Below are 25,303 nucleotides of genomic sequence, written 5' to 3'. Positions count from 1 at the left end.
TATTTTTTAGTAGAGATGGGGTTTTGCCGTGTTGGCCAGGCTGGTCTCAAACTCCGGACCTCAGGTGATCCACCCGCCTCAGCCTCCCAAAGTGCTGGATTAAAGGCGTGAGCCACGGCACCCAGCCTGAGATGGAGAATTTTCAAAAGAGTAGAGACAGATCGGACCTAAGTTTTTAAAAGATGCCCCCAGCTTCTGGATGGGGCCTGGGTTGCAAGCAGTGATGGGGAGGCGCGGAGCCCAGTGAGGGGGATTTGTACACATCCAGGCAAGAGTGGCTGCAAGTATTGTGGCTGCTAAGTGGTTAAATGGTGCAACACATTTAGGAGAAGGGGATTAGCTGTATCTTTAGCGTCAGCTAGTGTTTTAAATGCTAGTGCCCAAGATCTGGTTCTAATATTAGATCCACCACTCAGAGCTGTGCAACTTCAGACCAGCCTCAGTTTCCCCATCTGTAAAAAGATGATCGATGGCACTGGCCTTACCATGTACCTCTGAGGGTTCCTAACAACGAGGCCTATTCAACATGTCTCTGGATGCCTGGTTCCAAAGATGTGGACCAATGCTATTCGCATGTACTGTAGCAGGAGGAGCCACGGACAAAACCCCTCAGACACCGGGTTAAGGAAGGATTTGGCTTTTTTCGGCCGGGAGCTTCGGCAGACTCGCCTCTCAACTGGCGGGAGCTTCGGTAGACTCGCGTCTCAAGAACAGAGCTCCCGGCCGAATGCGACTAGCATTGGTCCACATCTTGATTCTTTTCTTTCTTTCTTTCCTTCTTTCCTTCTTTCCTTCTTTCTCTTTCTTTTCTTTTCTTTTCTTTTCTTTTCTTTTCTTTTTTTCTTTTCTTTTCTTTTGAGACGGAGTCTTGCTCTGTCGCCCAGGCTGGAGTGCAGTGGTGCGATCGCGGCTCACTGCAACCTCCGCCTCCCGGGTTCAAGAGATTCTCCTGCCTCAGCCTCACGAGTAGCTGGGACTACAGGCACGTACCACCACGCGCGGCTAATGTTTTTGTATTTTTAGTAGAGACAGGGTTTCACCGCGTTAGCCAGGATGGTCTCGATCTCCTGACCTCGTGATCTGCCCGCCTCAGCCTCCCAAAGGGCTGGGATTACAGGCGTGAGCCACCGCGCCTGGCCATCTTGACTCTTTGGTCGACACAAAAGGCAGACTATTCTGGATTCAAATCCAAACTCAACCACTCCCCATGGCTGTGACCTTGAGAGTGTGGTTTTATGTCCGTGGGCCTCAGTTTCCTCAGCTGTCTAATGGGAATTGTACTCATGCTACCAGTCTCCTGTTATAGCAAGGATTTCCTGAGTTCATTCATAGAAAGCACTGGGAATGGTGCCTACTACATAGGAAGCGCCTCATAAACCGTGCCTATCCTTAGCCATCTCATTCTTTTTTCGAAGTTGCAAAATATTTCACTGTAAGATACTACCATAAAATAGAGGCAGTCTCTACTCATGAACTTTTAGGGTTTTTTGTTGTTGTTTATTTGTAGGTGTTTTTTTTTTGCACTTTTGTTTTTTTGAGACAGTCTCCCTCTGTTGCCGAGGCCGGAGTGCAGTGGCGCGATCTCTGCAACCTCCACCTCCCAGGTTCACGCCATTCTCCTGCCTCAGCCTCTCGCGTAGCTTGGGACTACGCACGCGCACCACCCACACCCGGCTAATTTTTGTATTTTTTGTAGAGACGAGGGTTTCACCATGTTGGGCAGGCTGGTCTCGAACTCCTGGCCTCAAGTGTTCCACCCACCTGGGCCTCCCAAAGTGCTGGCATTACAGGCATGAGCCACCGCGCCTGGCCATGAACATTTGGGTTTATTCATCCCCTCAAAAATATGTGTTGAGCCCTGACCTGCCAAGCGCCACAGTGGGACTGTTGCAGTAAGACCCCGGTACCCATTTCTCTACCCACGCATATAGGTGTACGGGTACCGATAGTCGCGTGAATTTAAAATGCTAATCTGTGGTGCCAGTGGCTCTCAAAAAGTAGAATCCACTAGCACACCCACCTCCCGGACTTGGCTGGAAACTTGCACATTTCGGATGGCAGGTTTGGGAACCGCTGCCTTTCAGGAAAGGTGCTGACGTGGGCCACTGCCGCTTCGCTGGGAAGCAATGGGCCCAGCTAGGCCCGGGGCGCGGCCACACCCCTGTGGGGGAGGGGAAGGAGGCCGCCCCGAAGGGAGTGGACAGCCCCCCTGTCAGTCTTCCAGAGTCTGGGAGTGTAAGATGAGACGGGGGAAGGTGGGCCTCATTCTGGCGGAGGGCGAGGAGGAACTTCCTGCCCGCGCGCTCCACCGTGCAGAGCTCTAAGCGCGCGGGCTGGCAGGCTGCGGCGCGTCAAGGTCAGCCTGGAGCTGGGTGGCGGCCTGCCTGGGGGCGGGAGACCCTACTGGGGGGCCGGGCTGGGGCCTCCCAGCGCCTCGGCCATATTGAATAGCCTCGACTGGACCGTCTTTGTCTGCGAAGTCCTGTCCCAAGTTCCAGCCGCGTCCCTGGGGCCTGGGGCAGGAAGAGTCGTTGGCAGCCCGCGCGCCCCAACTTGGAGCTGGGACACCACGTTTCCAGCTTGGAGTGGGCCTTGAGCCTTGGGACTGACCTCGCCCCCGGCTCACGTAGGCATCCTGGAAATTGATTCCCCCAAGTCCTTGGTGGGGGAGCCGTACTTGATCAAGACTGTACTTGTTGCAGGCGAAGAGAGCGGAGGCGTTGGCTCGTCCCTGGCTGGGGAGGTGAGACTCTCCGGTCAGCGTTGCTGGAACTCCCCCCATCCAGTCCCTCCCTCAAGACTAAGGGCTACAGTAGTTTGTTGGGGCTCATTACCCCCTCACCCCAGATACCACCCTGGAGATCTTAAAGACTCTCGAGAAAAGCCACGTGGGGGGCTGGTTCCCCTGGGGCTTCCTGCCGTCCCCCGACTGCCTCATTCTTTGGAGCGTCCCCGATGTCTGCAAAGATGTGGATTTGGACGTCCTCGTGGAAGCCCTAAAGCCCGTGGGGACGTTTAAGAAGATCGGCAAGGTGTTCCGCAAGGAGGAGGACTCCACGGTGGGGATGCTGCAGATCGGGGAGGACGTCGACTATTTGCTCATCCCCCGGGAGGTCAGGCTGGCCGGGGGCGTCTGGAGAGTCATCTCTAAGCCCGCCACCAAGGAAGCAGAATTTCGGGAGCGGCTGACCCAGTTCCTGGAAGAAGAGGGCCGCACCCTGGAGGACGTGGCCCGCGTCATCGAGAAGAGCACCCCGCACCCGCCCCAGCCCCCCAAAAAGCCCAAGGAGCCCCGAGTGAGGAGGAGAGTGCAGCAGATGGTGACTCCTCCGCCCCGGCTGGTCGTGGGCACGTACGACAGTAGCAACGCCAGCGACAGCGAGTTCAGCGACTTCGAGACCTCCAGAGACAAGAGCCGCCAGGGCCCGCGGCGGGGCAAGAAGGTGCGCAAAATGCCCGTCAGCTACCTGGGCAGCAAGTTCCTGGGAAGCGACCTGGAGAGTGAGGATGATGAGGAACTGGTCGAGGCCTTCCTCCGGCGACAGGAGAAGCAGCCCAGCGCGCCGCCTGCCCGCCGCCGCGTCAACCTGCCAGTGCCCATGTTTGAGGACAACCTGGGGCCTCAGCTGTCCAAAGCGGACAGGTGGCGGGAGTATGTCAGCCAGGTGTCCTGGGGGAAGCTGAAGCGGAGGGTGAAGGGTTGGGCGCCGAGGACGGGCCCCGGGGTGGGCGAGGCCCGGCTGGCCTCCACCGCAGTGGAGAGCGCAGGGGTATCATCGGCGCCAGAGGGCACCAGCCCCGGGGATCGCCTGGGAAACGCGGGAGATGTTTGTGTGCCCCAGGCCTCCCCTAGGCGATGGAGGCCCAAGATCAACTGGGTCTCCTTTCGGCGCCGCAGGAAGGAGCAGACAGCACCCACAGGTCAGGGGGCAGACATCGAGGCTGATCAGGGGGGAGATGCTGCAGATAGTCAAAGGGAAGAGGCCATAGCTGACCAGCGGGAAGGGGCTGCAGGTAATCAGAGGGCAGGGGCCCCAGCTGACCAGGGAACAGAGGCTGCAGATAATCAGAGGGAAGAGGCTGCAGATAATCAGAGGGCAGGGGCCCCAGCTGAGGAGGGGGCAGAGGCTGCAGATAACCAGAGGGAAGAGGCTGCAGATAATCAGAGGGCAGAGGCCCCAGCTGAGCAGAGGTCACAGGGCGCAGATAACCAGAGGGAAGAGGCTGCAGATAATCAGAGGGCGGAGGCCCCAGCTGACCAGGGGTCAGAGGCTACAGATAATCAAAGGGAAGAGGCCGTACATGACCAGAGGGAAAGGGCCCCAGCTGTCCAGGGTGCAGATAATCAGAGGGCACAGGCCCCAGCTGACCAGAGGTCACAGGGCGCAGATAACCAGAGGGCAGAGGCTGCACATAATCAGAGGGCAGGGGCCCCAGGTATCCAGGAAGCTGAAGTCTCAGCTGCCCAAGGGACCACAGGAACAGCTCCAGGAGCCAGGGCCCGGAAACAGGTCAAGACAGTGAGGTTCCAGACCCCTGGACGCTTTTCGTGGTTTCGCAAGCGCCGGAGAGCCTTCTGGCACACTCCCCGGTTGCCAACCCTGCCCAAGAGAGTCCCCAGGGCAGGCGAGGCCAGGAACCTCAGGGTGCTGAGGGCCGAGGCCAGAGCAGAAGCTAAGCAGGGAGAGCAAGAAGACCAGCTGTGAGGTGAGGGCTAAAGACAGCTCACGGGCCCTCCCTCCAAGTGTGGGAGGGAGAGATGCTCTGCCTCCGAACTTGAAAGTGGAGGTGGAGTGCTGGCCACATCTCCACCTAACAACCCTCTTTATTCTCTTGTTAAAGTTTTGTTCATGCATTGATTTTTTAAAAATTTTTTAGAGACAGGGTCTCACTCTGTTGCCCAGGCTGGAGTGCAGTGGCATGATCATAAATCACTGCAGCCTCAAACTTCTGGCCTCAAGTGATCCTCCTGCCTCGGCCTCCCAAAATGCTGGGATTACAGATGTGAGCCACCACACACACCATCTGATTTAAAAAAAAAAAAAATACTGATTCCTTGTAGCAACCCAAAAAATGTAAAGAAAGAATTCGATACAATGGGGTTGCGTCACCTATAGTTTTAATTTCCTCAAATGCAACTCAAGGTGCTCAGGTTGATAAAGGGAGAGAGGGAGGGCAGGGGAGAAACTGACTCCTTTTTCCATCTCTTTTTTGCCTGCACACTTAATGTGGACTGCCTCCTTGGACTTAAAAAGAGGGCTTGAGCCAACATGCAAATAAAAAAAATTTATGAACTGATTTCTTAGCTTTGGACTTGACAACTGACGAATGCTCTGGGGGTGACCTGGCCCTTGCTGTCCGTTCCACTCCCATCCTTGATGATGGAGACACCTGTGTTTATGTTGTCACTTCGCTTGCCATCCTCATGCCCCGGGCTCTGCTAGTTTGGAGGGGACAGGGCCCTTGGTTTGCACACCTCACCCGATCTTGGTTATAAGGTACAGTAAAAGGGTCTGAAAAATGCATTCAAAACACAGATTCTGGGGCCCTCGGCACCAGAGGTGTGGATTTGCTAGCGGTGCCTGTGTGGCTCTGAATTCTGTTTGCATCAAGCTCCACAGACATCTGGGCAACTCGGCCACTGGACACATTGAAAAATCATTGCAATAGGAAAAGGCCCAAAAGAGGGGCTGTGGTTGGCTGGGCATGGTGGCTCACGCCTGTAATCCCAGCACTTAGGGAGGCCGAGGCAGGTGGATCACGAGGTCAAGAGATCGAGACCATCCTGGCCAACATGGTGAAACCCCGTCTCTAATAAAAATACAAAAATTAGACTGGCCTTGTGGCGCACGCCTGTAGTCCCAGCTACTCGGGAGGCTGAGGCAAGAGAATCTCTTGAACCCAGGAGGTGGAGGTTGCAGTGAGCCGAGATTGTGCCATTGCACTCCAGCCTAGTGACAGAGTGAGACTCTGTCTCAAAAAAAAAAAAAGAGGCTGTGTGTATTGTGCATTAATTGCGGCTGCTTTTTTTTTTTCTTTTTGGAGATGGAATCTCACTCTCTGTCTCCCAGGCTGGAGTGCAGTGGCACGATCTCGGCTCACTGCCACCTCCGCCTCCCTGGTTCAAGCGATTCTCCTCCCTCAGCCTCCCGAATAGCTGGGACTACAGGTGTGTGCCACCACACCTGGCTAATTTTTGTATTTTTAGTAGAGATGAGGTTTCACCATATTGGCCAAGCTTGTCTTCAACTCCTAACCTCAACTGATCTGCCCACCTCTGCTTCCCAAAGTGCTGGGATTACAGGCATGAGCCACTGCGCGCGGCCAACTGCTTCCTATAATTGGGAAGAAATTGGGTTGCTAAAGCCCTGTGGAGGTTAGGAGGAAGCTGGGGGCCTGTATTGTCTTGTGTCCCCACAACCCCTAGCAGTGAAAAACAGCAAATGACCACACTCTAGCCTTGCTGAGGGCAGGAGAAAAGAGAGTTCATGGAGGTCCAATGGCCAGTCTGTCTTCCTAACTGGTTGCAGGCCTGGCCTAAGTTTCTTATTTTTTTCCTCAGGAAAGTAAAGAATTCTATCCCACCACCCTCCTTTTGTTTTTCTCTCTTCCACGCTCCTCCCTCCTTCCCTCCCTCCCCTCCCCTTCTCTCCCTCCCCTCCCCTCTCCCTCTCTCCCTCCCCTCTCCCTCTCTCCCTCCCTTTCCCCCTCCTTGCCTCCCTCCCTCCTTTCCTTCCTTCCTTCCTTCCTTCCTTCCCTCTTTCTTCCTCCCTCCCTCCCTCTCTCTCTCTTTCTCTCTCTCTCGCTTTCTTTCCTTTCTCTTTCTCTCTTTTCTTTCTTTCAAGACAGGGTCTGGCTCTGTCACCCAGGCTGGAGTGTGGTGTTGCAATCACGGCTCACTTGCACTCTTGGGATCAAGCGATCCTCTGGCCTCAGCTCTGGGATTATGGGAAGGAGCCACCGCGCCCCACCCCTGCTCTTTTCTGAATGGAGTGGTTACTGCTGGTGCTGCTTGCTGCCTGGCGCGCCGCATGGCCTTGCTAGAGCCCCTTTGTGCATGCTGGTGGATACTTGGCCATGTAGTCCACGGCTCACAGCCTGGCAAGAATGAAGCCCTGGGAGGTTTGGAAGAAATACAAGCTGTGGACCTCACCTGGAGGGGAGGCTTTGCAGGTGCGCGGAGGAAGACAGGCTAGGTGGGAAGGTTCAGGTTGGTGGTGGGGAGGGAGGCTGTCCTTTGTCGCTGCCCACCTCGGAGGGCAGAGGAGGTCTCGTGACCATGGGGACCTGGCCTGCCTGAGAAGCTGGAAGGTAAAAAGGAACAGCAGAGACAGATGTTTGGAGGGATTCGGAGACTGGAGGAGCCGACGGCATGAATGCAGGAAATGAAGGCTCAGAGCGAGTCTCTCTGCTCCTCCTCCCTGCAGCGCCCAGAGCTATGGGCAGGGGGGTCTTGGGGGAACATCAGGGGCCCACGAGAAGGAAAGTGGTGTGGACCCCAAACAAGTGGCAAGATGGATTTAAATGAGGAGTTGCGTGGATTTCACAGACATCAGGCAACACTGGGTCAGTCTCACTGCCATACACGTGTGTACACACACATAGACACATGCACACTCGGATCCAGGCACACAGGCACAGCACATACCACAGACACATGTACACTCAGGCACCACTGGCAGACCCACATTCACCAACAGACATTATGATTAATCTGCCCATACATAGACACAGACACGGACACACACATGTAGTACACACACGTGTACTCACAGAGGCACACAGACCCACTGTGCTCCGGGAAGCCAACCCCCACACACTCACAGACCCATTCACACAAACACTGACATACTTGGAAATGTCAACGTGTTCACCCACTCAGGACCCGTCACACACTGCTAGATGCCGTTGGACACTTTGATTCCCTCAGCCAGATGGACACACTCAGATGTTATCACACAGAAACTCAAAAGCCAGGCAGTCACAGACACACAGATGCTTGCAGAAAGTTTCACAGCCGGGCGCGGTGGCTCACGCCTGTAATCCCAGCATTTTGGGAGGCCGAGGTGGGTGGATCACCTGAAGTCAGGAGTTCGAGACCAGCCTGGCCAACGTGGTGAAACCCCATCTGTACTAAAAATACAAAAAATTAGCTGGGCATGATAGTGCATGCCTGTAATCCCAGCTACTCGGGAGGCTGAGGTAGGAGAAGCATCAGTTGAACCCAGGAGGTTCAATCGGCCTTGACAGAGACCCCAGGGCAGCAGTCCCCGCCCCGGCTGCCCCTGAAACGACCCGGAGCCCATGTCCAGCATGCATACAGGACCCACTCTCGGAATCTCGGGATGGTGCAGGCCTCCGCTGGGGCAGCAACAGTCCCTAAAGCTTCCCAGGTGATTCCCAGCAACGGGCAGCCGGGGCTGACAACTGTGACCCTAGGCGTCCTAGAGACCATCAGACCCCACAGCTGGGGTCTCAAACTGTGATGCCAGACCGTTTCTCCAACTGGTCCCGTATCGCAGGTGCCTGGGGGGGTCCTTCGAAAATTCAGCTTGCTGGGCTGCCTGCCCAAAGGGGTTCTGTAGGTCTCGGGTGGGCCCGAAAATGTGTATCTAGTTCCCAGGAAACGTTGACGCAGCTGGTCCAGAACCTGACTTTGAGAACCGCTGTCCTGCCGCTTTCTGCAGTCTAGCGTTCAAAGGCCAGGGAAAACTTAGGCGCTTCGAGTGCTCGGGAAACACCATCGCCGGCACGATGTAATATTTATTTGCTTATTTTATTTTATTTATGTATATTTATTTTTGTATAGACGAGAGGCGGGGAGTGGGGGTTGGGGATGGGTCCCTATTTTGCTCAGGCCGGTCTTGAACTCCTGGCGTCAAGCTATCTCTTCCCGCACGATTTCACGATTTTAACCAGCGGCCCTGGAGCGCCTCTTGGTGGTTAAATGGCGCGCTGCAGCTCTTGCGCGTTGACACGCTCTCTGCATATCTACGTGTGGGAGATGTGGCCTCCTATGCAAGGGGCGAAGACTGAGCTGGGGAAGGCGGGGCCTCAGTGGAAACCGGGTCTGGCGAACCCGTTGTGGGTAGGGAGTGTCTTTTTCTGTCCCCGGAACCCAGACTTCTCCCTCCCTCCAGCACCTGGTCATGTCCCTAGGAGTTTTCGGGCGCCCCTGTCTCTGAGCTGGCTCCGGGATGGGGTGGGGGCGGGTTCAGGATCGAAGTCCCTGCCTGGGCCCGCTATCTGAAAGTCTACACGGCCAAACCTCCCCCACGCCCCCAGCGAACTCTGCAAGCTCATTTCCAGGCTGCCTCACTTTTAAACTCCAGGCACGTGGAAATCCAACCCGACAGCGACCACCATGGAGGCAGGTGGCCTTCTTTGGCCCCACTGCCTCCCCTACGCCAGCACCGAGCCTGGCACGGGAGGGGCAGGAGTCACACATTAATAGCCCCCTATTATCACACTCTGGCTTGGGGCTTTTAACCTGGCTCTTCCCGCGCCTCCCGTCGTGCGCTTTCCCCAGGCATTTGCCGGCCGCAACCCCTCACCTCCTTGGGGTCTTTGGCACCTTCTCAGTGAGGGCTTTCCATGCCGCCCCGTTTACGATGACTGCAAACCCTCTCCTGCCCCGGCCCTCCTCGGGCCCTGCCTGCCAGACTTTTGTCCCCAGCAGGCCTCATCTTCCTAATGCGTGGATCTCCTCCTCATCTAGGAGGCGTACCCCCTGCCTCCCCACCGCATGCTCGCTCCAGGAGGTTCCTGTGTCTTGCACCTAGAACAGGGCCTGGGACGCCCCGGGACCCTTCCTTGCGAGACCTCAGGGCCTTTACGCGGCCACTCCTTCGATCTCAAACGCTCCTCCCCACTTCCTGGGCTCACTCCCTCCAGGGGGCGTATCTTTCCAGCACATTCCCAACTAGGCGCATCTGGGGTCGGCCTTCCCCAGTCCGGGTGGTTTCTTCCGACCGAGCGTCAGCATTCGACAAATAACTGAGCAGCTGCTGGGGCCTGGAACACCGCGGGGACAGGTCAGAGCTGACCCTGAGCGACTCTACTGCCTCTCCCCGCCACGCCCACCTGCCCCCTGCGGGGTAGGACCCCGCAACCACCACTCCAGAGTCCTCTGCTATGGGAGAGGAAGCCAGAAGAAGGGGACGCCATCTGGGGGATGCTTAGGCCGTGGTGGCAGCAGCAGCAGCAGCAGTGAAGGCCACCGCCACCAACCAGGGGCTTCTGCCTGGCCAGCGCAGCCACTTGGGCTCTGGGCAGCAGCATTTTCCACGTGGCTCCTCCAATCCTCACGAGACAGCAGCTCCCTGCATTGCTAATGGTGAGCCCACCTGACTTCCTACTCTCAGCCCTTCCTGATTGCAATGTCTGTGTCACCAATTTCCTCTATTAACCTTCCTGACAAGTCGGCGTGCTATTGAGAAACAAATGAGTGAACCAGGGGCAATCAGAGGTCTGAAAAATAAAGCGAGCAAGTGCAGAAGACGTCACTTTTTTTTTCTTTTTGAGACGGGGTCTTGCTCTGTCACCCAGGCTGGAGTGCAGTGGCACGATCTCGGCTCACTGCCCCTCTGCCTCCCGGGTTCAAGCGATTCTCGTGCCTCAGCCTCCCGAGTAGCTGGGATTACAGGCAGGCGCCACCACGCATGGCTAATTTTTGTACATTTTAATAGAGACGGAGTTTCTCCATGTTGGCCAGGCTGGTCTCGAACTCCTGACCTTAAGTGATCCACCCGCCTCGGCCTCCCAAAGTGCTGGAATTACAGGCGTGAGCCACCGAGCCAGGCTAGGGTTTTTTTGTTTCTTTGTTTTTTGTTTTGTTTTGTTTTGTTTTTGAGATGGAGTTTCGCTCTTGTTGCCCAGGCTGGAGTGCAGTGGCGCGATCTCCGCTCACCGCATCTCCACCTTCCGGATTCAAGCGATTCTCCTGCTTCAGCCTTCTGAGTAGCTGGGATTACAGGCATGCACCACCACACCCGGCTAATTTTATATTTTCAGTAGAGACGGGGTTTCTCCATGTTGGTCAGGCTGGTCTTGAACTTCCAACCTCAGGTGATCCCCCCGCTTCAGCCTCCCAAAGTGCTGGGATTCCAGGGGTGAGCCACTGCGCCCAGCCTGGGTTACATTTTTATAGGTGGTCAGGGAAGCCCTCCCTGGAATGTGACATTTGAAGAAAGAACAGCAGTGCAAAGGCCCTGAGGTAGGAATATGCCTGGTGTGACCCGGAGACCTGAGTGGCTGAAGCCACGGGGGGAGATACAGAGAGGGAGGTGGGAAACAAGGCAGGGGGTGAGATGGAGGCGGAGTGTGTAGACCTGAGCTGTGCAAGAGAAGTGCGTGCGATGATGGCAGTGTCCTGCACCAGCACTGCGTGATGTGGTAGCCACTGGCCACGTGTGGCTCTTGAGCACTTGCGATGTAGCTACCGTGACTTCAGGATGTGGATGTTTAATTGTATTTAGTTACATTGAAATTAAAATATCCCCATGTCAGTAGTGGCTGCTGCACTGAACAGGTCCAGACCCTGTTATAAGGACTCTGGCTTTGACCTTTAGTGACATAGGAAGCCATGAGAGGATTTGAAGAGAAGAGGAGTCATTCCATGGGACTCAACTTCTTGGTCAAACGAAGTCATAAGGCTAGTCTGGATTGAAGCGGAGGGGAAATAGACGTCTTTCACCTCTTGACGGGGGGAGGTACCAGGGGCACATGGGGAAGGGAAGAATTGACAGCGGCTGTTTTTTGAAGACAATGCGCCACGTTGCGCCCCCTGGCGGCAGCTGGGAAAAGAGGCCCGGAGTCTAAGTTTGACTCGGGAATGGATACAACTTTTTCTTTCTTTGCTTTTTCTTTTTTCTTTTCTTTTCCTTTGCTTTTCTTTCTTTTCTTTTTTCTTATTCCTTCCTTTCCTTCCTTTCCCTTCCATCCTTCCTCTTTCTCTCTTTCTTCCTCCCTCCCTCCCCCTCTCTCTCTTTCTCTAGCTCTCTTTCTTTCTTTCCTTTCTCTTTCTCTCTTTTCTTCACTCTTTTCTTTCTTTCAAGACAGGGTCTGGCTCTGTCACCCAGGCTGGAGTGTGGTGTTGCAATCACGGCTCACTTGCACTCTTGGGATCAAGCGATCCTCTGGCCTCAGCTCTGGGATTATGGGAAGGAGCCACCGCGCCCCACCCCTGCTCTTTACTGAATGGAGTGGTTACTGCTGGTGCTGCTTGCTGCCTCGCGCGCCGCATGGCCTTGCTAGAGCCCCTTTGTGCATGCTGGTGGATACTTGGCCGTGTAGTCCACGGCTCACAGCCTGGCAAGAACGAGGCCCTGGGAGGTTTGGAAGAAATACAAGCTGTGGACCTCACCTGGAGGGGAGGCTTTGCAGGTGCGCGGAGGAAGACAGGCTGGGTGGGAAGGTTCAGGTTGGTGGTGGAGAGGGAGGCTGTCCTTCGTCGCTGCCCACCTCGGAGGGCAGAGGTCTCGTGACCATGGGGACCTGGCCTGCCTGAGAAGCTGGAAGGTAAAAAGGAACAGCAGAGACAGATGTTTGGAGGGATTCGGAGACTGGAGGAGCCGACGGCATGAATGCAGGAAATGAAGGCTCAGAGCGAGTCTCTCTGCTCCTCCTCCCTGCAGCGCCCAGAGCTATGGGGGGAGGGGGATCTCGGGGGAACATCAGGGGCCCACGAGAAGGAAAGTGGTGTGGACCCCAAACAAGTGGCAAGATGGAGTTAAACGAGGAGCTGTGTGGATTTCACAGACATCAGGCAACACTGGGTCAGTCTCTCTCACTGCCATACACGTGTGTACACACACATAGACACATGCACACTCGGATCCAGGCACACAGGCACAGCACGTACCACAGACACATGTACACTCAGGCACCACTGGCAGACCCACATTCACCAGCAGACATTATGATTAATCTGGCCATACATAGACACAGACACGGACACACACATGTAGTACACACACGTGTACTCACAGAGGCACACAGACCCACTGTGCTCCGGGAAGCCAACCCCCACACACTCACAGACCCATTCACACAAACACTGACATACTTGGAAATGTCAACGTGTTCACCCACTCAGGACTCATCACACACTGCTAGTTGCCGTTGCACACTTTGATTCCCTCAGCCAGATGGACACACTCACATGTTATCACACAGAAACTCAAAAGCCAGGCAGTCACAGACACACAGATGCTTGCAGAAAGTTTCACAGCCGGGCGCAGTGGTTCACGCCTGTAATCCCAGCATTTTGGGAGGCCGAGGTGGGTGGATCACCTGAAGTCAGGAGTTCGAGACCAGCCTGGCCAACGTGGTGAAACCCCATCTGTACTAAAAATACAAAAAATTAGCTGGGCATGATGGTGCATGCCTGTAATCCCAGCTACTCGGGAGACTGAGGTAGGAGGAGAATCAGTTGAACCCAGGAGGTTGCGGCGAGCTGAGATTGCGCTATTGTACTCCAACCTGGGCAACAAGAAAACCCTGTCTCAAAAAAGAAAAAAGAAACAGTTTCACACCATCTCCCTGGGTTTTTTTGTTTGTTTTTGTTTTTGTTTTTAGGCAGAGTCTCTGTCACCCAGGCTGGAGTGCAGTGGTGCGATCTCAACTCACTGCAACCTCTGCCTCCTGGGTTCAAGCAATTCTCGTGCCTCAGCCCCCTGAGTCTTATTTGTATACCCGGCCATCCCTGGGTCTTATTTGCATAGCCTTTCTGGGTGGCCCTGAGGCTTTGGGCAAGTCTATCCCCCACTGAGTCAAAATTTGTCCCCCGTCGAGTGAACACAACCTTTTCTGAACTCCTGTTCCCAGCATCCCCACCGTGAGCATTCAGGGAGGCCCCACAGGTAGGGGGAGCCCTCTAGTAACTGAGACAGAACAGAGTGTTCGCTATTATATTTCATCGCAGGGGCCTTCAAACAGCACCTGCAGGGCCAGTCAGTCCCTTGATGCCTCTGGGGTGTGGTTTCAAATGCACGAAGGTTTCCAAGAGGAAGCCCAGGAAACCAGAGATTGGTCTCTGAATCAGCCTTCATCTGGACCAGTCCAGCTGCTCCTCATTGTTTTTTGTTTGTTTGTTTGTTTTTGAGATGGAGTCTCGCTCTGTCACCCAGGCTGGAGTGCAGTGGCACGATCTCGGCTCACTGCAAGCTCCGCCTCCTGGGTTCACGCCATTCTCCTGCCTCAGCCTCCCGAGTAGCTGGGACTACAAGCGCCCTCCATCACGCCCAGCTAATTTTTTTGTATTTTTAGTAGAGATGGGGTTTCACTGTGTTAGTCAGGATGGTCTTGATCTCCTGACCTCGTGATCTGCCCGCCTCGGCCTCCCAAAGTACTGGGATTACAGGCGTGAGCCACCGTGCCCGGCCCAGCTGCTCCTCATTGTTACCAAAGAGGAACATAAGAGGCCACAGGTGATTCCAGAACACAGACATGGAGGGGAGGGATGCCACACTGAGACATGGGGACGGAGGGGCTGGGTACAGTGTCTCACGCCTATAATCCCAACACTTTCGGGGAGTCGAGATGGGCAGATCACTTGAGGTCAGGAGTTTGAGACCAGCCTGGCCAACATGGCAAAAATCCGTCTCTACTGTAAATACAAAAATTAGCTGGACGTGGTAGCAGGTGCTTTTAATCCCAGCTAGTTGGGAGGCTGAAGCATGAGAATTGTTTGAACCCAGGAGGCGGAGGTTGCAGTGAGCCGAGATTGCACCACTGCACTCCAGCCTAGGTAACAGTGAGATTCTGTCAAAAAAAAAAAAAAAAAAAAAAAAAGACATGGGGGTGGAAGGATTTCTGATTTGTGGGTCCCCCTCCCAGGCCCACAGGGTGTGACAGGAGAGCAATTTGGAGCTCGGCTGCCTGGCTCCCCCAGCACCGCCCCTTGCAAGCTGTGTGACCTTGGGCTGGTTACTTGACCTCTCTGTGCCTCCATGTCCTCATGGGAAAGGGGGATCATAGCAGAGCTTTCCTTCCAGCATTGCTCAGGGTACTGAAAAGGGTGAGATGTGTTCGTGCTCCAATCAAGCCTAGGAGACGTCATCTCGTCTTATTCCTGCTAGGCATCAGCAGCGGCCAGTTCTTCACTGCACACGTCGGCCTTGACAGAGACCCCACGGCAGCAGTCCCCGCCCCGGCTGCCCCTGAAACGACCCGGAGCCCATGTCCAGCATGCATACAGGACCCACTCTCGGAATCTCGGGATGGTGCAGGCCTCCGCTGGGGCAGCAACAGTCCCTAAAGCTTCCCAGGTGATTCCCAGCAACGGGCAGCCAGGGCTGACAACTGTGACCCTAGGCGTCCTAGAGACCATCAGACCCCACAGCTGGGGTCTCAAACTGTGATGCCGGACCGTTTCTCCAACTGGTCCCGTATCGCAGGTGCCTGGGGGGGTCCTTCGAAAATTCAGCTTGCTGGGCTGCCTGCCCAAAGGGGTTCCGTAGGTCTCGGGCGGGCCCGAAAATGTGTATCTAGTTCCCAGGAGACATTGACGCAGCTGGTCCAGAACCTGACTTTGAGAACCGCTGTCCTGCCGCTTTCTGCAGTCTAGCGTTCAAAGGCCAGGGAAAACTTAGGCGCTTCGAGTGCTCGGGAAACACCATCGCCGGCACGATGTAATATTTATTTGCTTATTTTATTTTATTTATGTATATTTATTTTTGTATAGACGAGAGGCGGGGAGCGGGGGTTGGGGGTGGGTCCCTATTTTGCTCAGGCCGGTCTTGAACTCCTGGCGTCAAGCTATCTCTTCCCGCACGATTTTAACCAGCGGCCCTGGAGCGCCTCTTGGTGGTTAAATGGCGCGCTGCAGCTCTTGCGCGTTGACACGCTCTCTGCATATCTACGTGTGGGAGATGTGGCCTCCTATGCAAGGGGCGAAGACTGAGCTGGGGAAGGCGGGGCCTCAGTGGAAACCGGGTCTGGGGAACCCGTTGTGGGTAGGGAGTGTCTTTTTCTGTCCCCGGAACCCAGACTTCTCCCTCCCTCCAGCACCTGGTCATGTCCCTAGGAGTTTTCGGGCGCCCCTGTCTCTGAGCTGGCTCCGGGATGGGGTGGGGGGGGGGGGGGTCAGGATCGAGGTCCCTGCCTGGGCCCGCTATCTGAAAGTCTACACGGCCAAACCTCCCCCACGCCCCCAGCGAACTCTGCAAGCTCATTTCCAGGCTGCCTCACTTTTAAACTCCAGGCACGTGGAAATCCAACCCGACAGCGACCACCATGGAGGCAGGTGGCCTTCTTTGGCCCCACTGCCTCCCCTACGCCAGCACCGAGCCTGGCACGGGAGGGGCAGGAGTCACACATTAATAGCCCCCTATTATCACACTCTGGCTTGGGGCTTTTAACCTGGCTCTTCCCGCGCCTCCCGTCGTGCGCTTTCCCCAGGCATCTGCCGGCCGCAACCCCTCACCTCCTTGGGGTCTTTGGCACCTTCTCAGTGAGGGCTTTCCATGCCGCCCCGTTTACGATGACTGCAAACCCTCTCCTGCCCCGGCCCTCCTCGGGCCCTGCCTGCCAGACTTTTGTCCCCAGCAGGCCTCATCTTCCTAATGCGTGGATCTCCTCCTCATCTAGGAGGCGTACCCCCTGCCTCCCCACCGCATGCTCGCTCCAGGAGGTTCCTGTGTCTTGCACCTAGAACAGGGCCTGGGACGCCCCGGGACCCTTCCTTGCGAGACCTCAGGGCCTTTACGCGGCCACTCCTTCGATCTCAAACGCTCCTCCCCACTTCCTGGGCTCACTCCCTCCAGGGGGCGTATCTTTCCAGCACATTCCCAACTAGGCGCATCTGGGGTCAGCCTTCCTCAGTCCGGGTGGTTTCTTCCGACCGAGCGTCAGCATTCGACAAATAACTGAGCAGCTGCTGGGGCCTGGAACACCGCGGGGACAGGTCAGAGCTGACCCTGAGCGACTCTACTGCCTCTCCCCGCCACGCCCACCTGCCCCCTGCGGGGTAGGACCCCGCAACCACCACTCCAGAGTCCTCTGCTATGGGAGAGGAAGCCAGAGGAAGGGGACGCCATCTGGGGGATGCTTGGGCCGTGGTGGTTGCAGAAGCAGCAGCAGCAGTGACGGCCACCGCCGCCAACCAGGGGCTTCTGCCTGGCCAGCGCAGCCACCTGGGCTCCGGGCAGCAGCGTTTTCCACGTGGCTCCTCCAATCCTCACGAGACAGCAGCTCCCTGCATTGCTAATGGTGAGCCCACCTGACTTCCTACTCTCAGCCCTTCCTGATTGCAATGTCTGTGTCACCAATTTCCTCTATTAACCTTCCTGACAAGTCGGCGTGCTATTGAGAAACAAATGAGTGAACCAGGGGCAATCAGAGGTCTGAAAAATAAAGCGAGCAAGTGCAGAAGACGTCACTTTTTTTTTCTTTTTGAGACGGGGTCTTGCTCTGTCACCCAGGCTGGAGTGCAGTGGCACGATCTCGGCTCACTGCCCCTCTGCCTCCCGGGTTCAAGCGATTCTCGTGCCTCAGCCTCCCGAGTAGCTGGGATTACAGGCGCGCGCCACCACGCGTGGCTAAGTTTTGTATATTTTAATAGAGACGGAGTTTCTCCATGTTGGCCAGGCTGGTCTCGAACTCCTGACCTTAAGTGATCCACCCGCCTCGGCCTCCCAAAGTGCTGGAATTACAGGCGTGAGCCACCGAGCTAGGCTAGGGTTTGTTTGTTTGTTTGTTTTTGAGATGGAGTTTCGCTCTTGTTGCCCAGGCTGGAGTGCAGTGGCGCGATCTCCGCTCACCGCAATCTCCACCTTCCGGATTCAAGCGATTCTCCTGCTTCAGCCTTCTGAGTAGCTGGGATTACAGGCATGCACCACCACGCCTGGCTAATTTTATATTTTTAGTAGAGACGGAGTTTCTCCATGTTGGTCAGGCTGGTCTTGAACTTCCAACCTCAGGTGATCCGCCCGCTTCAGCCTCCCAAAGTGCTGGGATTCCAGGGGTGAGCCACTGCGCCCAGCCTGGGTTACATTTTTATACGTGGTCAGGGAAGCCCTCCCTGGGAATGTGACATTTGCAGAAAGAGAACAGCAGTGCAAAGGCCCTGAGGCAGGAATATGCCTGGTGTGACCCGGAGACCCGAGTGGCTGAAGCCACGGGGGGAGACACAGAGAGGGAGGTGGGAAACAAGGCAGGGGGTGAGATGGAGGCGGAATGTGTAGACCTGAGCTGTGCAAGAGAAGTGCGTGCGATGGCAGTGTCCTGCACCAGCACTGCGTGATGTGGTAGCCACTGGCCACGTGTGGCTCTTGAGCACTTGCGATGTAGCTACTGTGACTTCAGGATGTGGATGTTTAGTTGTATTTAGTTACATTGAAATTAAAATATCCCCATGTCAGTAGTGGCTGCTGCACTGAACAGGTCCAGACCCTGTTATAAGGACTCTGGCTTTGACCTTTAGTGACATAGGAAGCCATGAGAGGATTTGAAGAGAAGAGGAGTCATTCCATGGGACTCAACTTCTTGGTCAAACCAAGTCATAAGGCTAGTCTGGATTCAAGCGGAAGGGAAATAGACTTCACCTCTTGACGGAGGGAGGTACCAGGGGCACACGGGGAAGGGAAGAATTGACAGCAGCTGTTTTTTGGAGACAATGCGCCACGTTGCGGCCCCCTGGCGGCAGCTGGGAAAAGAGGCCCGGAGTCTAAGTTTGACTCGGGAATGGACACAACTTTTTCTTTCTTTTCTTTTTCTTTCTTTGCTTTTTCTTTTCTTTTCTTTTCTTTTTTCTTTTCTTTTCTTTTCCTTTGCTTTTCTTTCTTTTCTTTTTTCTTATTCCTTCCTTTCCCTTCCATCCTTCTCTTTCTTCCTCCCTCCCTCTCTCTCTCTTTCTTTCTTTCCTTTCTCTTTCTCTCTTTTCTTTTCTCTTTTCTTTCTTTCAAGACAGGGTCTGGCTCTGTCACCCAGGCTGGAGTGTGGTGTTGCAATCACGGCTCACTTGCACTCTTGGGATCAAGCGATCCTCTGGCCTCAGCTCTGGGATTATGGGAAGGAGCCACCGCGCCCCACCCCTGCTCTTTTCTGAATGGAGTGGTTACTGCTGGTGCTGCTTGCTGCCTGGCGCGCCGCATGGCCTTGCTAGAGCCCCTTTGTGCATGCTGGTGGATACTTGGCCGTGTAGTCCACGGCTCACAGCCTGGCAAGAACGAGGCCCTGGGAGGTTTGGAAGAAATACAAGCTGTGGACCTCACCTGGAGGGGAGGCTTTGCAGGTGCGCGGAGGAAGACAGGCTGGGTGGGAAGGTTCTGGTTGGTGGTGGGGAGGGTGGCTCTCCTTTGTCGCTGCCCACCTGGGAGGGCAGAGGTCTCGTGACCCTGGGGACCTGGCCTGCCTGAGAAGCTGGAAGGTAAAAAGGAACAGCAGAGACAGATGTTTGGAGGGATTCGGAGACTGGAGGAGCCGACGGCATGAATGCAGGAAATGAAGGCTCAGAGCGAGTCTCTCTGCTCCTCCTTCCTGCAGCGCCCAGAGCTATGGGCGGGGGGGGGTCTTGGGGGAACATCAGGGGCCCACGAGAAGGAAAGTGGTGTGGACCCCAAACAAGTGGCAAGATGGAGTTAAACGAGGAGCTGTGTGGATTTCACAGACATCAGGCAACACTGGGTCAGTCTCTCTCACTGCCATACACGTGTGTACACACACATAGACACATACACACTCGGATCCAGGCACTCAGGCACAGCACATACCACAGACACATGTACACTCAGGCACCACTGGCAGACCCACATTCACCAGCAGACATTATGATTAATCTGGCCATACATAGACACAGACACGGACACACACATGTAGTACACACACGTGTACTCACAGAGGCACACAGACCCACTGTGCTCCGGGAAGCCAACCCCCACACACTCACAGACCCATTCACACAAACACTGACATACTTGGAAATGTCAACGTGTTCACCCACTCAGGACTCATCACACACTGCTAGACGCCGTTGCACACTTTGATTCCCTCAGCCAGATGGACACACTCACATGTTATCACACAGAAACTCAAAAGCCAGGCAGTCACAGACACACAGATGCTTGCAGAAAGTTTCACAGCCGGGCGCAGTGGTTCACGCCTGTAATCCCAGCATTTTGGGAGGCCGAGGTGGGTGGATCACCTGAAGTCAGGAGTTCGAGACCAGCCTGGCCAACGTGGTGAAACCCCATCTGTACTAAAAATACAAAAAATTAGCTGGGCATGATGGTGCATGCCTGTAATCCCAGCTACTCGGGAGACTGAGGTAGGAGGAGAATCAGTTGAACCCAGGAGGTTGCGGCGAGCTGAGATTGTGCTATTGTACTCCAACCTGGGCAACAAGCAAAACCCTGTCTCAAAAAAGAAAAAAGAAACAGTTTCACACCGTCTCCCTGGGTTTTTTTGTTTGTTTGTTTTTGTTTTTGTTTTTAGGCAGAGTCTCTGTCACCCAGGCTGGAGTGCAGTGGTGCGATCTCAACTCACTGCAAACTCTGCCTCCCGGGTTCAAGCAATTCTCGTGCCTCAGCCCCCCGAGTCTTATTTGTATACCCGGCCATCCCTGGGTCTTATTTGCATAGCCTTTCTGGGTGGCCCTGAGGCTTTGGGCAAGTCTATCCCCCACTGAGTCAAAATTTGTCCCCCGTCGAGTGAACACAACCTTTTCTGAACTCCTGTTCCCAGCATCCCCACCGTGAGCATTCAGGGAGGCCCCACAGGTAGGGGGAGCCCTCTAGTAACTGAGACAGAACAGAGTGTTCGTTATTATATTTCATCACAGGGGCCTTCAAACAGCACCTGCAGGGCCAATCAGTCCCTTGATGCCTCTGGGGTGTGGTTTCAAATGCACGAAGGTTTCCAAGAGGAAGCCCAGGAAACCAGAGATTGGTCTCTGAATCAGCCTTCATCTGGACCAGTCCAGCTGCTCCTCATTGTTTGTTTGTTTTTTGTTTTGTTTTGTTTTTGAGATGGAGTTTCACTCTTGTTGCCCAGGCTGGAGTGCAGTGGCGCGATCTCCGCTCACCGCAATCTCCACCTTCCGGATTCAAGCGATTCTCCTGCTTCAGCCTTCTGAGTAGCTGGGATTACAGGCATGCACCACCACGCCTGGCTAATTTTATATTTTTAGTAGAGACGGGGTTTCTCCATGTTGGTCAGGCTGGTCTTGAACTTCCAACCTCAGGTGATCCGCCCGCTTCAGCCTCCCAAAGTGCTGGGATTCCAGGGGTGAGCCACTGCGCCCAGCCTGGGTTACATTTTTATAGGTGGTCAGGGAAGCCCTCCCTGGGAATGTGACATTTGCAGAAAGAGAACAGTAGTGCAAAGGCCCTGAGGCAGGAATATGCCTGGTGTGACCCGGAGACCCGAGTGGCTGAAGCCACGGGGGGAGACACAGAGAGGGAGGTGGGAAACAAGGCAGAGGGGGAGATGGAGGCGGAGTGTGTAGACCTGAGCTGTGCAAGAGAACTGCATGCGATGGTGGCAGTGTCCTGCACCAGCACTGCGTGATGTGGTAGCCACTGGCCACGTGTGGCTCTTGAGCACTTGCGATGTAGCTACTGTGACTTCAGGATGTGGATGTTTAGTTGTATTTAGTTACATTGAAATTAAAATATCCCCATGTCAGTAGTGGCTGCTGCACTGAACAGGTCCAGACCCTGTTATAAGGACTCTGGCTTTGACCTTTAGTGACATAGGAAGCCATGAGAGGATTTGAAGAGAAGAGGAGTCATTCCATGGGACTCAACTTCTTGGTCCAACCAAGTCATAAGGCTAGTCTGGATTCAAGCGGAGGGGAAATAGGCTTCACCTCTTGACGAGGGGAAGTACCAGGGGCACACGGGGAAGGGAAGAATTGACAGCGGCTGTTTTTTGGAGACAATGCGCCACGGTGCGCCCCCTGGCGGCAGCTGGGAAAAGAGGCCTGGGGTCTAAGTTTGACTCAGGAATGGACACAACTTTTTCTTTCTTCTTTTCTTTTCTTTTCTCTTTTCTTTTCCTTTGCTTTTCTTTATTTTCTTTTTTCTTATTCCTTCATTTCCTTCCTTTCCCTTCCTTCCTTCCTTCCTTCCTTCCTCCCTCCCTCCCTCCCTCCCTCCCTTCCTTCCTTTCTTTCTTGACGGAGTCTTGCTCTGTCGCCCAGGCTGGAGTGCAGTGGCACAATCTCAGCTCACTGCAACCTCCGCCTTCTGGTTTCAAGTGATTCTCCTACCTCAGCCTCCTGAGTAGCTGGGATTACAGGCTCCCGCCACCTCACCCGGCTAATTTTTTGTATTTTTAGTAGAGACGACGTTTCACCATGTTGGCCAGGCTGGTCTCGAACTCCTGACCTCATGATCTGCCTGCCTCGGCCTCCCAAAGTGCTGGGATTACAGGCGTGAGCCAACTTATTAGTATCTCTGTCCTCTGGATCCCACGTCAGAATCGCCCAGGACTCAGATGTGGAATGGACACTTTAGTGGCCTGCAGATGGCAGCGGGGGGGGTGGGGGGGGGTTCACTCTTTGTAACACAAAAACGGATTTAAATAGTGCCTGCAGGGTCCAGTCTCCCAATTTAAACTTTGGCATTTGTGGTTTCAAACTCACAGAATCTGAACGGTTGCCCCAAAAGACCGACGTCTTGATTCCAAATCAGCCTCTATCTGACAGGCCCAGCTGCCACCAGTTGCCACAAAAAAACAAGTTCAGGGGAACAGTTTGGTTTTTTGTTTGTTTGTTTTTGAGAAGGAGTCTTGCTCTGTCACCCAGGCTGGAGGGCAGTGAAGCGATCTCCGTTCACTGCACCTCTGCCTCCTGGGCTCAAGCGATTCTTCTGCCCTCGGCCTCCCTAATGGCTGGGGTTACAGGCTCCTGCCACCACACCCGGCTAATTTTTGTATTTTTAGTAGAGACGGGGTTTCACCATGTTGGCCTAGCTAGTCTTGAACTCCTGATCTCAAGTGATCCACCTGCCTTGGCCTCCCAAAGTGCTGGGATTACAGGGGTGAGCCACCGCCCCCGGCCTCACTCTTTACTACAGGCAGATTCGTCATAGCCTTGGGGGTTGAACTCTGTAATTCTCACAGCAGCCCAGGGATGCAGCTTCTATTATTATCACCCCCATTATATAGATGAGGAAACTGTGGCTCAAGGAATTGAGGGACCTCTCCAGGGTCACAAGGCATGGTGGAGACAGAGGCAGGGGTCTTAGCCAGGGCAGGACACAGAGGCAGAGGCCTCAAATGGCAGGATGAAGAAATGGAACGCCTTCCTATGAGAAGGAGGGAAGTAATGGAAGGGAAGGGAGAATAAGGGCCTATTTATCAATGAGGATAGGTCAGGCTTTACGTTTGCATCCAAGCTTCAGGGGAACCTTGAAGTCTTGGAAGTTCTTTTTTTTTTGAGACGGAGTCTCGCTCTGTCACCAGGTTGGAGTGCAGTGGTGCAATCTCAGCTCACTGCAACCTCCAGCTCCCTGGTTCAAGTGATTCTCTTGCCTCAGCCTTTGAGTAGCTGGGATTACAGGCACGTGTCACCATGCCCGGCTAATTTTTGTATTTTTAGTAGAGACAGGGTTTCACCACATTGGCCAGGGTGGTCTTGATCTCCTGACCTCGTGATCCACCCACCTCGGCCTCCCAAAGTGCTGGGATTACAGGCGTGAGCCACCGCGCCTGGCTGGAAGTTTTTACTTTAAGAAGTTCCTGAAGGATGCAGACTAGGGGGCTATTAGAAAGAACATTTGCCCAGGCGCAGTGGCTCATGCCTATAATTCCAGCACTTTGGGAGGCTGAGGCAGGAGGATGGCTTGAGCTCAGGAGTGAGAAAAGCCTGGGCAACATGGTGAAACCCTATCTCTACAAAAAATTAGTTGGGCGTGGTGGCATGTGCCTGTATTCCCAGCTATTCAGGAGGCTGAGGTGGGAGGAGATAGCTTGAGCCCGGGAGATGGAGGCTGCAGTTAGCTGAGATCGTGCTACTGCACTCCAACCCGGGTGACAGAGCAAGACCCTGTTTCAAAAAAAAAAAAAAAAAAAAAAAAAGAAAAAGAGAAAAGAAAGAAGGAAAGAGAAAGAAAGAAAGATCCTTACAGGCCTGCCTAGAAAAAAATGTCCAGATTATAATAAGGAAAAAATTGATAGAAATACATATGTAGAATGAGTCCATTTTGGTGAAATAAATAAATTTATAAAACTAACATTTATCGCCTGCTAAGACATGCCAGGGATTGTCTGAATGTTTTTGTTTGTTTGTTTTTGAGAGGGAGTCTTGCTCTGTCGCCCAGGCTGGAGTGCAGTGGCACGATCTTGGCTCACTGCAAGCTCCGCCTCCCGGGTTCACGCCATTCTCCTGCCTCAGCCTCCCGAGTAGCTGGGACTACAGGCGCCCGCTACCACGCCCGGCCTGTCTGAATGTTTTCTATGGGCTTTGTCACTAATCCCACAACTGTTAACTATTCCCGTTTTACAGGCGCAGAGGTCGCACAATGCCCAAGGATGGCAAAGTGAGGTGGCAAACCTAGGTCTTCTGACTCCAGAGCCCAGGCTCTCAACCCCTGTGCCCTGGTGCAGGTGGCCCTGGACTTGCTTGGTGCACCAGACCTTAGTAATTCAGTCATTTTTTCCATAGCGCCCCCAAAGAAATACCTAACAGTTCCATTCTCATCTGGTGAGGTCTAAACAACCTAAGCTCTTATGTCCTAAGAAGTTAGTAGCCATTTGAAAATATGCAGAGCTAAGGAGTTTGAGATCAGCCTGGGCAACATAGCGAGACCTTGTCTTTATTAACATAAAAAATGAAAATATATAGACACATAAATTGAAAGAAAACAATTTTTTTTACTTCATTCTTAACCATATTTCCTTACTAAGGGGAACGTGTGTGCTTGTTAGGCACTGCACCAGTTCTCAAAACCCTGGGAACAGACTGAACACCGCCACCCTCAGTTCCTGGTTGGCATTGATTTTCTAGTGGGACTTGCCTTTTATCCCTGCAACCAATGAAAATGCAGGTTGGGGCCAGGCGCGGTGGCGCACGCCTGTAATCCCAGCTACTCGGGAGGGTGAGGCAGGAGAATTGCTTGAACCCGGGAGGCGGAGGTTGCAGTGAGCCGAGATTCCACCACTGCACTCCAGCCTGGGCGACAGAGTGAGACTCTCTGAGAAAAAAAAAAAAAAAAAAGAAGCAGCACAGACAGCATATGTCCACTCCTGTGAACCATTCAATTTGGAATCATTTGGCACCTTCATCAATAGGGTGTTGGGGTTGGGCACTATGGGACATTTTTTTTTTATTATACTTTAAGTTTTAGGGTACATGTGCACA

At 54.2% G+C, this 25,303-nt stretch overlaps 1 protein-coding gene across 21 annotated transcripts in view; it reads left to right on the top strand.

Annotated features, from left to right (window-relative positions):
* Positions 1-25,303, top strand: part of CCDC8 (coiled-coil domain containing 8) — a 49,237-nt gene that overhangs the window by 895 nt on the left and 23,039 nt on the right. For 11 of the 21 annotated variants that reach the window (XR_010132005.1, XR_010132004.1, XR_010132001.1 and 8 more), the window contains exon 1: positions 16,622-17,211. Coding sequence is in view for 2 of the 21 variants with exons in the window: in XM_019014352.4 (XP_018869897.2) it covers positions 3,066-4,706 (1,641 nt within the window). In the remaining 19 variants the exon portion in view is untranslated. Of the gene's footprint in view, positions 1-2,207; positions 2,357-2,702; positions 10,337-16,621; positions 17,212-17,895; positions 19,235-25,303 lie in introns of those variants that run through there. The other 10 variants (XR_010132006.1, XR_010132002.1, XR_010131999.1 and 7 more) reach the window with 4 other exon arrangements.

The sequence above is a fragment of the Gorilla gorilla genome, chromosome 20 (genome assembly GCF_029281585.2).
Source record: "Gorilla gorilla gorilla isolate KB3781 chromosome 20, NHGRI_mGorGor1-v2.1_pri, whole genome shotgun sequence".
Taxonomy (NCBI): Eukaryota; Metazoa; Chordata; class Mammalia; order Primates; family Hominidae; genus Gorilla; species Gorilla gorilla.
The sequence above is the reverse complement of the archived record's forward strand: the minus strand, read 5'-3'. Positions and strand labels throughout refer to the sequence as shown.